General features: G+C 46.4%; 1 protein-coding gene across 3 annotated transcripts in view; it reads right to left on the bottom strand.

The window, feature by feature from the left end:
- The window catches only part of Ntrk3 (neurotrophic receptor tyrosine kinase 3), a 366,962-nt gene that overhangs the window by 302,303 nt on the left and 52,032 nt on the right, over positions 1-12,627 (bottom strand). For all 3 annotated transcript variants that reach the window (XM_059272815.1, XM_059272828.1, XM_059272822.1), the window contains exons 2-3: positions 5,756-5,830; positions 5,045-5,116 (exon numbers count right to left, since the gene is read on the bottom strand). In XM_059272815.1, the coding sequence (XP_059128798.1) occupies positions 5,045-5,116; positions 5,756-5,830 (147 nt within the window). The remainder of the gene's footprint in view (positions 1-5,044; positions 5,117-5,755; positions 5,831-12,627) is intronic.

Below are 12,627 nucleotides of genomic sequence, written 5' to 3'. Positions count from 1 at the left end.
GAGGCGAGGGTGGGAGCAGGGATAAGAATCTGAATTGGAGAATCGGTTCTAGCAGCTCTTCCAGGTTAACTATCTGTAATCTCTGAAACTGGAAACCAGCCCACAAGGGGGAGGGGGCACTGAGCCTTTCAAAATGTGCTGCATTCAGCTCTTTGCGTGCTTTGTCTTACGGGAAGGTTCAGAACAGTCATATAAGTAGGAGGGGATCTTATACTTCCTTCCAAGCATCGGTGAGTAAGTCTCAGGTTTGACTCTCCAAAGCCCTTGGTTCGCTATCATCAATAATACAGAATATTCAATGGCTGCGTCCTCCACACAGAACAGAGAAGGAAGGCCACTTGCATGGAGGCAGTAAGGGGACAAGTGTGCCAGTCACCAACCCCACTGAGACTCAGAATAAAAAAGTCTCAGTGCAGAGGTAAGGGGCAGGCAGGGAGGTAAACGTTTATTATTAAAATATCAGCCTATCAGCCTGGAGTCCAAAATCGGGCTATTTCAACCTCTAGTGATTTGTAATACATAATAAATCAGCCTCACCATGTTTTAATCCCTGCTCCCTGAGGAGAAATGAATTGCATTCTGTCCAGCCAGTGACCAGGAGGGTGGGGCCTCCAGCCATGTCCTTTATCCCTATCCACCTAAGCACAGCTGACCTTCTCTCCTTGGAAACCTAACATCGTTGCCACAATCATGTCCAAATCCAGGCATTCGCGCCTTATCCTGCCCTAATATCTGGCAGCCGGGAGGGAGCCAGGATTCCCAGCTGAACAGATCCAGCGAATTTCTGCTTACAACAACTAAACATGAGAGATCCCACCACAACCAATTCCGAGGGAATAAAGAAATTCTTTTGGCTTGCTGGAATCTTACATTAAATATTCTTAGAAATAAGTAGGCCATAGGCTAATGCTAAGAAATCTTTCACAATAAAGATATTCAGTTAGCAATGCAACCATTGGTACTGGATCCGACCTGAATAGGGAAGGAAACTAAACAGCTTTCTCAAGCAAGCTCTTGAGGCTGGATGGTGCTAAATCTCCAGGGAGAAATTGCAGCTCTCTAATAAAACTTTAAAGACCCCGCATCCCTCCCATCAGAAGTACTTGCTAAGAAAACAGAGGGGAGAAACACTGGGGGATGTGAGAACGTACACAGACTTCAGAGTCAGAGGGATTGGCACCCTCAACCTGACTCCTCCACTAGCTTACGGTAGGACCTTAGGAGAAATCAACAGTGTCTTGTGGGACTCAGTGTGCTCATCTACGGAATGGGGACAAAGGAGCTCTCAGGTAGACACTAGGCAGAGTAAAGTGAGCCCAACTCTGCAGAGGATCTAGGTCCATTCCTTGGCTCATAATAAAGTCTTAATGAGTGTTAATTAGCCTTTCCCTCTTGTTTTTTTGAGATGTGTGCCGGTATGCGTGTGTACTCGTGTGTGTGCATGAGCGTGTGTTTGTGCATACACCTGTGTGCGTGTGAAGGCCAGAGGCTAGCTCCAGATGTCTTTCCTTGTGTTCGTGAGACGGCCTCTCTCACCGGCTTGGGGTGGCTGATTCCGCTGGACTGGCTGGCCAGGAAACACAAGCCTGTCTCTGCCTCCCCAGTGCCAGGATTACAAAACCTGCTTTTCAGATGGGTTCTGAAGATCAAATGCAGCAAGCTCTTTACCAGCTAAGCAACGTCTCCCCTTGAGACTTGTCATTTGCTAAGCATCTCAGGTTTTTGTGGGGAGGGGGCGGGGCTGGTTTGGTTGATCCGTGTGTTGTTGCTGTTGGCCCTCTTAGCCGTAGGTATCATCGAAAGATTCCTGGGAAGAGAACCTAAGAACCCAGGCAAGCCTCTATTTCTGCCCTTCTCCCTGCACCTATGAAATACAGCTTCCTACCACACCAGCCGCCAGGAGGACAATGAGAACTTGGGGAGACGAAGTACGTGAAGGTTCCCTGGAAATCAGGAAGCGCTCTAAGATGAAAGGAAACGCCATCACTGGAGAACAGTTCATAGACGGCATCCACATTACTCTGCTAAGGAGGACCACCCCCTCAGAGATCCAGCCTGTGTGTGAGCTATGCTACAGAAAACAACTTTCTTAAAGGGAAAAAAAAAGAACCAGCTCCAGAAGCAGGTCTAAGAAGACTGGGGGGATCATCCTCAATCAATGTTCGTAGATGTAGCCTCTAAATGTTTAGAACTAAGAAAGTTTTAGACTCATTCATTGCTGAGATCTTACCTTGGATGAGCATCACATAGAGTGGTCTACATAGAGTTGAGAGCAGTAGGGACTAAGCAGAGAGAAGAAAGAAATGTATCCAAGTTGACTCATCCATATTCAAGGAAAGCAGACGGCAGATATTTAAACAGGTGTATTGCAGGCACAGGGGAGATGGAAGGCATGGAATAGCAATCCAGCTATGCCAGGATAAAGACAGGTCAGGAAAGTCACTGAGACCATCTTGTCCCTCCTTTTGGGTCCTGTGATCAGCAACAGCAGAACACATTATCATCAGTAAGCATCATTTCTGAACTCTACTTGCTGGGCTAAAAGCCGTACAGGACATTAGTCATGTAGTCTGTGCCTGGAACAGACACTGCCCTAATGCTCAATTTACAGCTTAGCAAGCCGATGTTCCCATTACCAAGCTGAAAAGTCCTTACCCTTGAGGCTCCTTGATCTAAGCAAGAAGGTTAAAAATAAAATCGAGTCCTTCAGAACGGTCTTTCTGAATGTGTATTCACCAATATCTCATTTGTTCATACCCAGCAAAAGAGAGAAGAAAACTGAAGCAGTCAATAGGACACAGTCACTCATAGACTTCAGGAAAACCTAGGGTTCTAATGTCCCATCATGCTTGCTGCCAAAATTTGACCTTGACATCATAGGCTCATTTTCTGATGTGGGAATGAATTATACTGGTGACAGGAACAGCTTCAGAGATGAGAGACAGTTGGGTTGCCCCCATCGGATGACTGAGGTGACTTGGGCAAGAATATCACTTCCTGCTTCTTATTCTGGACAGAGGGGAGAAGAAACATCTTCTCAGCCATTCCCCTTTAAAAAGGGGGAGGAGGGAGAAAGTAAGAAATAGCCGCCAAGCCAGGGCTGGGCAATTAGTGTTGGAGTAAGTGATCGCCTTGTGATTGCTCAGCTGGGGCCTGAAGACTTGTAAATGCATTTAGAAGACAGAAATAGAAGATGTTGTGAGAGAGCAGCGAAACCTGGACCGTTTGCCAGGAGAAAATGTCCCAAAGCTGCCGGGAAATTCACTCAGTAGGGATTTGGGGTGTGTCTTCATAAACGGCCAAAGTTCACTCATAAAACCCCCTGGACAAGCTGGACTGTGTACCTTACCCTGTGGTCTCTGCTGCCTGTAACCTTCAAGCTCCTCAGGGGTCCCTGCTGTGTTTAGCAGAGGCCTTTGAGTGGGTGCTGCAGTTTCAGTTCATCTTGAATAAACAGAAAGTCTGGTAACAGTAGGGCTACACCTCACACAACAGTAGTCAGCTGGAACTGTCATGCGGTTTCACAGTCCCCACTGTCCCCACCTGATCTGCGCATGGACATGTGGTTTCATGAGCTCTGGATGTTGTGAAAAAGGAGACCTTTCAGAGGTCAAAGGCTCTTTCCCTTGGGACATTTTACAATGAAACTCAAATCCCCAATAAAATAAACACCTGGAACATCTGGTCCAAGGCCCTTCTCTGGTTGCAGTTATGCCGACGGCTGCGAAGAACACACACATGGGGAGAATCATTGCCACACATCGGGAGAATCATGCCACAGGGCATAAACCAGGGCAAGGGAGCAAGAGCTGAGTTACACAGTTAAAAGGGAGGTCTCAGTCCCCCATGGTTAGTACACAGGGCCCCAGGCAATGGCCAGGGAGCTTGCTATTTCCAGAGGGAAGAAAGAAAGTTCAACACAAAGCAGTCGCTGAAAGAGACAAATAACTATTCACCTTGTACTTGGCAAAATGCACAGACCTGAGAGTACAGTCGAGACCTCTGCAACAAAGGAACCACTCCCCAACCACAATTGGTCAGTATCTCTTCTGACCCCCACACCCGCTGTGCGCCACTTCTTCATAGCATCCCTTACAATCTCTTCTTCTTGATAAGAGATCTCTACCCAGCAAGTTGCCTTCTATTATCAAGTGCCAACTACAGCGGCCCAAAGAAAGACTAGTCCACCTCTGTTTCCATCCCACTTGCATCAGAACCCATGCCATCCAGTCCGTGCATACCCTCTGCTCTTTGGGCTATACCCACTGAAGATCCACAAGGCTGTTCTTGAGAAAGAGCTGACCCAGACAACAAGTCTACCCCTGTAGAGGTGTCAATGGTCTTGTCCTTGTTCACTTACTATAGGATTTCTTTCATGCTCCCTTGCTTCACAAGAGTCGACTGTCCTCCCTCCAAATCTCACAGTCTACCCACCCAGATCCAGACCTGGAGAAAAAGCACCCACGTGGATGATTCCAGTCTTGCAAGGTCTGTCCAGAGCCACTGCCTAGAGGATCCATTCCATGGCAAGAAGGAGATATAGAATGAGGGAGACATATACCCATGACCATGTGTCCACTGTTTTATCCCACATCAAGACCCGAGATCTTATGCAAATGTTTCCAGTTCTCAAAGTCCTTCTGTATTGAATCTAGACTCTTCTTATACTCGGTCTGGTCTTGTTTTCCTTTTTCCAGTAATCCCCAATATCGACACATACACATACCTGCAGTCCTACACATACTCTCAGAAGAGTCGTGTCCATAGTAAGTCATTTACATTCCCATAAAACTGAAAATTTTCATTATAAAAAAGGTACAAACTTGCAAGCCTGGAGATTCTCCCACTCAGCCCTAGATTTCTTCTAATGAAAACCTTTGAGATGACCAAATCCCAAATGCTCATGCTAATAAGGTAAAACTGGAGGCCTAAGAAAGTAAAAGGATTTGGCCAAGGACAACAAATATCAAAGGCAGCTTCATCGTCCAAGGCTATCTCCATGCATGCACCCCCCCACCTTCTCCCCAAATCCAGTTCTACTCACATATAACGCAAGTGGGGGTTCTTGGCGAAGGCCCTGGGCTGAATGTTCCGGAGTCCAGAGTTCTTGATGGTCCTACGCAGAGAGAAAAAGAAGTTCGGCAAAATCCCAGGGGTTACAGCCAAAGGAAGACAAGCCCTGCGAGTGGGCTGTAGCTCTCCTCATCACTAGTCACCCTAGACGGCCAACTGTGGGTTCAATGAGAGGCATGAGCCCAGTTCCTTTGGTGAACGAGGTGAAGACTGGAATATGAGCAATCATTGATGGCACCTAATCACTCCCCGTTCTGACCAGCAGTTGAGGATCAGAGCTCCTGGTGCTCCAGAGACAAGGAGATTGCAGTCTCCTGTGTCTTTTCCTCCTCGCACCCACTCCCCCATGTCTAAAGCACTGAAGTTGACTGCAGTGATGAATGAGAACCGAACACTGGGGATGGGGTGTAGGGTTGTGCCAAGCACAGGACTGAAGAAAGAACACGATCCCAGCAGGCATGGGGGCAAGGCTGCCTTGAAACCCTAACCTCAGGGAACCCCCAGGCCTGTACCGACTAAGGTGGCCCCTGACAGTCCCCAAATGGGTGATGCCAACCATCCCCAAAGAAGATTCCTGATTAAAAACACTGAGACGGAAGACTTCCTATTACTGCTACTTCACCACGAAAGATGACAGGCAGCATCCCAGTTATTCCTTAGCAAGTCACCCCAGTGTACTTACAGCTTCTGGAGTCCTGTGTAGAGCTCCATGTCCACAGCGTTGAGTGTGTGCAGGCCTCGCCAGTTCTCTATGTGTCTGCAGGAAGAGAGGAAAGGTCAGGACACTGCAGCCAGGGGCGGGGTGCCTGCGTTACAGTCAGACATGAGCTTGAAGCCTGGAGCATGAGCCGTGACTTCTGACAAATCACCAATTAACTCTGAGTTCAGTTTCTCCCTCTGGATGGACAGAAATGAAGGATTCACAGTTTCTAAGTGCGTAGCCTGAGGATGGTTGCTCAGCAGCCATCCCTTGCTCCAGAACACGTCAAACCCATTCCCCAAATTTTTTATTCAATTTACTTCCTTCTTGTTCCTATTTAGGATTTTCTAAGGTCAGGCTCTTTCTAGACTCTGTTTTTCATTTTCTTAATGCCTGCACAGCAATACAATATAAATGACGTGTTTTGTGGGGAAGGGAGGTGTGGCTTGTCTTAGAGCATGACTCCTGAGCAGACAAAATGAGGAGAAAGGCATACAGATGGCACATGTACCCACCAGGGCACAGAAGACCACTCCATCTGCATGACCATAGTTCATTCCATCTGGAGCTCAAGGAAACCAACAGACTGAACTGGGCAGAAAAGTTACTCCAGAGGTGGGGCCCCCTAACAACTCAGGGGCCCCATGGAGTAGTAGGAAGAGTATAACATGGAAACTCTGAGAAGCAAGCTCAGTTGAATCTCTGAGACTTGAGTGCAGTATAAGCAAGTACTTTAACCAATTTCTGTCTCTTGTTTCTTTGTAGGAGAGGTACCATACCACAGCAGTTCCTCCTGCTTCCATCTTGGAGATCTTTTTCTAGAGCTTTCCCTCACGAGGCCTTGGCTTTCAAGAGGGCTGTGTCCAGCAAGATTACACTTACTAAGTAATAATTAATTCATAGTCTAAGATTAATCAGAGACAAAAATCACTGTTAATTGAAGTTCTTTATCAACAGACACAAACCAGTTTTAACGGGTCGAATGCTTAAACTCCAGCTCAAAACAAAGAAACTCGTCATCTTGCTATGATGAGAAGCTTGTCATGAGTATGGGTCCAGTCTTTGTTAATTCCTTGACAGTGACGAGGGACCAGCATTTCCTCACTGCTGATTTTGGAGTGCCCAAGTCGAAAACCACTGCACTGCTCATTACCAAGACCTTTCTGTTGCTCTAATATTGCAAGAAAGATGACTTCCCATGGGGTACCAGAAGATCCTAGGAAATGATCCACCCCAGCACTCCTGGAACCTAGCTCCCTCTCCTTAGTATCCAGAGGTTGCAATATACAAAAGGTCTCAGTACCGTTTCGGTCAAGAATGTAGTTACCTAAGGCACACTCTAGCCAGAAAATCGACTTTTCCCAGACAGCTCCTCCCTAGTCCGACCACACCAGTGGTTCCGCCATCTGCCACCCAGTCCAGCTGGAGCCAAGAAGGCAACGGGCCTGCAGTTGCCGGGACTTCTGGCAGCATTTCAGAGCCGCACAGTGGCAAGGTATGCCAAGAGCCCATTTGGAAACACATTCTCCCAGAGCCCCTGTGGAGCAGCCAGAGACACTGGCATTTGTTGGGGACATTGACCAGGTGGCCAGGTTGGCATTGGCCTCTAATTCTGACGCCTTCTCTCCGGAAGCCTCATGGTTTCAAGGCAGTTTTCATGCCCTGGTTTCACCAAGGTAGGAACACTGACAACATTTCAGATGCAAAGCAAAGCCAAGAGGAATAGGACCACCTGTGCCACTGAGCCTCTCCAGTAGATATTCCTGGGCCACGGGCCACGTCAAATACCAAGTAGATCTCAGTGTTTATACAGCATGCTCTTCGTTCATGGGAGCCCACCTTCCTACACGGATCTGTTTCCAACAAGGAGCTATCAATCAAATTGTTTAAATACATGAAATCACTTTCTTGGCCCCGTTAGCATTCCATAAATGTGTTTTGATGATTGTAGAGATGCCAGTCATTGTGTCCTGACACTTCATTCATTTCAGCCTTCGTGACTTATGCTTCCAAACGGACCCTTCCTAGACTTGCCCCACACTGAGAAGTGGCAAGTGCGTGAAGCATCCATGTGGAGTCCCCCCCGACCCCGTAAATTAAATAACATCCTCCAGCGTCCTCTTTTGCCTCTGAGGGCTCATCAGTCAGGGAACAGCAATACTGCAGCCACATCGCAGAGTGGTGAGAGGCCAGGGCTCTGGAACAGTCATTAGCAAACTACGGGGCTGGGGTCAAATTCAGCCCACAGTTTGTATGTATAGCTTCAAAACTGAGGTTCATTTTCAGATTTTGTTTAAAAAAAAAAATCAAAGGAAAAACATACTTTGTGACCGCTAAGTATTAGATGAAATGTGCATCTCTGTGTTTATATCTGTTCACTGTCATCTATAACTACTTTCAAGTTATAAAGTTGAATCAACACTGTAGAGACCATATGGCCTGCAAGGACTGGATTGACTCTCTGGCTCTTTATAGAAAAAAAGGGTTGCCAACCCCTGCCCGGAGCAAGGTTGCCAGAATGCTAATCCTAGCCCCAGGAACACTCCACCAATGACACCCTGTCCACGCCACTTCACCTGTCTGTGCCTCTCTTTTTTCAGCTGTCAAATGGGGCTAAGAAAATGTCTGCCTCATAACAATGACGTGAAAATTGAAGGAGTGTCTTTGGTGGAGTGTTCCTGGGACTAGGGGTGCAGCTCCACTACTCATCAAGATTATCTGAGACCCTAACTTCAATCTCAGTACCGCAAAACACGAAAAATAAACAACCAACAAGAGCCCTTGTAGGACTGGATGCATAGCAGTCCTTGGAAGACACTAACCATGGGGATTACGTGAGAAGTCTTTCCTTGGTTTTCGAGTACAGAAGGCATCATGCTTCTGCTAGAAGTTGTCATTTCTTGGCCATAATTAATTTTTTTAAAAAAGCAGAAGAGTAGGGTCATCATTGTTTTTAATGACCCATTATGGCAGAAAGGTAGAAGGACAGGAAACCTATCATTCATGACTTCTAGGAAAACAACTCGTGAGACACCAAATAAAGGACATTTGCCACTGGGTCTGACAACCTGAATTTAGTCTTTAGAAATACACAAGATGAAAAGGGGGAACTAACTCTGATAGATATGTTGTCTTCACAGACACACACACACACACACACACACACACACACACACACACACACACACACTACTACTACCAACAACAACAGCAGCAGCTGCAAAAATAAATATATATGTATATTTAAATAAACAGATTTTTAAAAGAAAGAAAACACCCATGGTGGGTGATAGCAGGACAGAGGAGAAGCGTGCCAGAGAAGGTGCAGCCTTGACATTTGCAAATGACATTGGCCAGGGCTTGCCAAGTCTTCCATGACTCACAGCTTGGTACCAAACAAGGGAGGTCACTTATGGTAACTGCTGGCTGCTATTAGAAGGCCACAAGTTTCAGCGGAAAAGGCTGGATCTACAAAGTATAATAAATGAAGGAGATGAGGTAAGAGTGCAATTGGCATGGGTTCGTTAATGCCAAGTGGGGAAGGCAGAACCTAGTGTCGGTACATAGGGTTCTTCATGTCTGGCGCTTTTTCTGGGTACTCCAGTTCAATAAGTATGCATTTTTAAAGGAAGGTCAGGGCCTAAATAAAGCCTGTGGGGGATAGGAGCTAGACTGGTTATACCCACAGTCTCGCAAAGCCTGCTGTCAGGTTAGGGGGAAAGAGGGCTCTCAGAGTGGTGGTGGGAAGGTGGTAGCATGCATGACAAGTAGGGGACCCACAGCCCTTCAGTCCCCTGGTGTCACCTATTCCAATCAAGGACAAGGAGGAGAGGGTAGAGAGGTACCAAAATGCTGTACTTGGGTTCTCTCCCTTACCTTATGTTAATTGTCTCCACATTAGGATGTTAACAGCAAAAGCCTCAAGAGGAGGTAACTTTGTCTCCCAAGGGACAGTTGTCCCTATCTGCAGACAGTTTTGATTGTCACAACTGGGGAAAGAATAACACTAACATCTGATGGGTAGGGGACAGAGACACACAGGACAGACCGTAGCAAAATGTCTGCCCCAGAGGTCCCCAGCCCTGAGAGGAAGACCTTTGCCTTATCATATAAAGCACCTGCCAAAGTTGTCATTGAAGTTGGAGTCCCATGGCTTAAAACATCACTTTTGAAAATGACTGCTTTGTATCAAACACTAGGAGTCCATGGCCCCAAACAAAAAGCCTGTTCCTGCACCAGTGAGTCTAGGAGAGACATTGAAAAGCCATGGATCTCAGGACCCTCTCAAGTCAGGGGTGTGAACGAGTTATAGATGACATCCACCTGCCAAGAGCCTTTTCCCTCATTCATCTCAATGTCCTGCCCCCGAACTTTCACATTGCCTCTTCATGAAACTGCCAACCACCACTCTGCCAGGACCTTGTACACATCCCTTTTCCAGAGAGTGTGACAAAATGGGATGGTCCATGACAACACAGACTTCCAGAGCCAGACCAGGCTTATATGTGCAGCTCGAAAATTCCAATGGAGTCAGGATGGATCTCATGGAACAGGGCTTAGAAGACTGTAGTCAAGGGGTGGCTATGCAGTCTCCCCCATAGCATGAGAAACATAGCCCCTCTCCAAAATGCACAGTAGCATCTCTAAATCCTGGAGACTCAGGACCAGGGTTCCTGATTCAGACCCCATTTTGGAATATGACAAAGCACAAACTAAGTATTAATTGAAGATACAAAGCCCTTTTGTGCTAGAATAAATCAGACGATATTTTGTCCCATAGCTTCCTCTTCCTCTGTCTGTGTCACTTGAACCTATATGGAAATGACCTGGCAACATCCGAGAATCTGAAAATCAGTTGGTACAGACTGTGTGGTCCATATTTTAATTAAAAACATGTCATGCATTGTTTATAATCCCAGTATTTAATGTTTGTATCCCTCTACCCAGAAAATTCTAGAACATGGAGACATCCACTGCCATATAATTAGAGAAAACTAAGATGTAAGGAAGCCCACAAGAGGGTCAGGGTACCCTCCCCCAGCCAAAATTTCCTAGTTACTTGGATACTTGGCAAAGCAGGAAGTTGGTGGGTGGGGCTTCCTGCAGACACAATAGGACCAGCACTGCCCCTTTTCCAACCTTTTCCCTCCCCTCCCTTCCTGTCACTTTGCTGTTCTTTTTGGTGTGACTTCACACAGCTATTAATGAGCTGTTCTTCATTACCAAATTTTCCAGACAACTAAATTTAAAATAAAACCTTTGCATTGTCAAGTTCCTTGCTACATCTTTTTTCCTCTCCTGAGAAGGCAGTCCATATGGCCCTGACTTCTCAAACCCAGCACACAGAGCAAGAGTCACACTCTCTTGATAACCCCACAGCACAGTAACAATGTCTGCTGGACTCTGACACCCTAACACCTTCAGAGCCTTTTCTGGGTGGACAGAACTCATTCCCCTGCCTCAGATGGCCCTTCCTCCATGTGATTTCTGATTTGAAGGGCACATCCATTTCAGCACTTTTCTGGTTCTTTCTTTGCTAGCACGATGGGAGTCAGGGTCAGAGCTGGAGCAGCCTCTTTCCTTCCAATGTGCCCTGGCCAGTCTCCTCTGCAGCCTCTTGGAGGGAGGTAGCTAAAGGCTGATGGATGGAGGGAGTCCAGCCTAGATGGGCAACAACTGTGGAGCTGGGAGCTGGATGCCCTCAGGCCAGACACTCAAGCCTCTACAGTCCTTATGGAAAGCTGGTAATATGAGGGTTAGAGGGGCAGTGTGTTTGTCCTCAAGAGTAAATGCACACTGCTAGGGCATGATCAGGTAGTTCCACTAATGATGGAAGTGTATAGTCAGTAAGAGTAAATAAGATCTGGAAAGGATCTCAAAGAATTAAAGAAAATTCACACACACACACACACACACACACACACACACACACACACACAAACACGTACACGGTAGATACTTATTCTTTGCTTCATTCCTCTTTCTAGATGGTTGAAGTATCTCATAAATGGTGTTTTCCAGGTGAAGTCATAATCCATGTTTACCTGGTGACACCTAAGTGCTCACCATTATTATGTTTATTGTATCTACTCTTGGCTTGGCCTCTTGGCAAAAGGTAGTTGAAACAATTGTTTCTCTGTGAGATATATATATACATATATCCCACTCCTCTAACACAGAAGGTGTAAGGAAAGCATAAAGTGTAAAGAAGGTGGTGTGTGTGTGTGTGTGTGTGTGTGTGTGTGTGTGTGTGTGTATGTGTATACTCCCACTCCTCTAACACGGAACTAAATAACTTCAAAAACAAAGGTTATATATACAGGTATCTCTACTCTCCAGTGTGTCCCCAGATAATCCTGGGGCTCCCATCAACTTGCCTGAGTCTAGTTCTAAGAGGAAGGCCTGCTTGACCTGAAATGTAAGTTGTCTGCTGGGGAAATGAGCCTGGAAGTCCACTTCCTAATGAGTCAGCATTAGAACCCACATGCATCTCTGTGTGTGTGTGTGTGTGTGTGTGTGTGTGTGTGTGTGTGTGTGTGTGTCTGTGTCTGTGTGTGTGTGTGTGTGTGTGTCTATGTGTCTGTGTGTGTATGTGTGTGTGAGAGAGATACATTCTACACATACACAATTTGTCATGCATTTATTTGACTTCAGAAACTTATGGGGCAACGAGGAAATTGATTTGCTACCTAGGCATATTATGCGTAGTGATCCAGACAGCAGCATTAGCTTTCAATTATCTGATATGTTTAGTATTATAAACAAATCTTCCAGAACAACAGCTCCACGGAGTTCAGGCCCCAAGGGGGGCTGGGGAGGAGCTGCCTGGAATCATACTAGCAGAGTCACCAGCT

The sequence above is a fragment of the Peromyscus eremicus genome, chromosome 1 (genome assembly GCF_949786415.1).
Source record: "Peromyscus eremicus chromosome 1, PerEre_H2_v1, whole genome shotgun sequence".
Classification (NCBI taxonomy): Eukaryota; Metazoa; Chordata; class Mammalia; order Rodentia; family Cricetidae; genus Peromyscus; species Peromyscus eremicus.
This window is presented reverse-complemented; position numbering and strand designations above follow the sequence as displayed.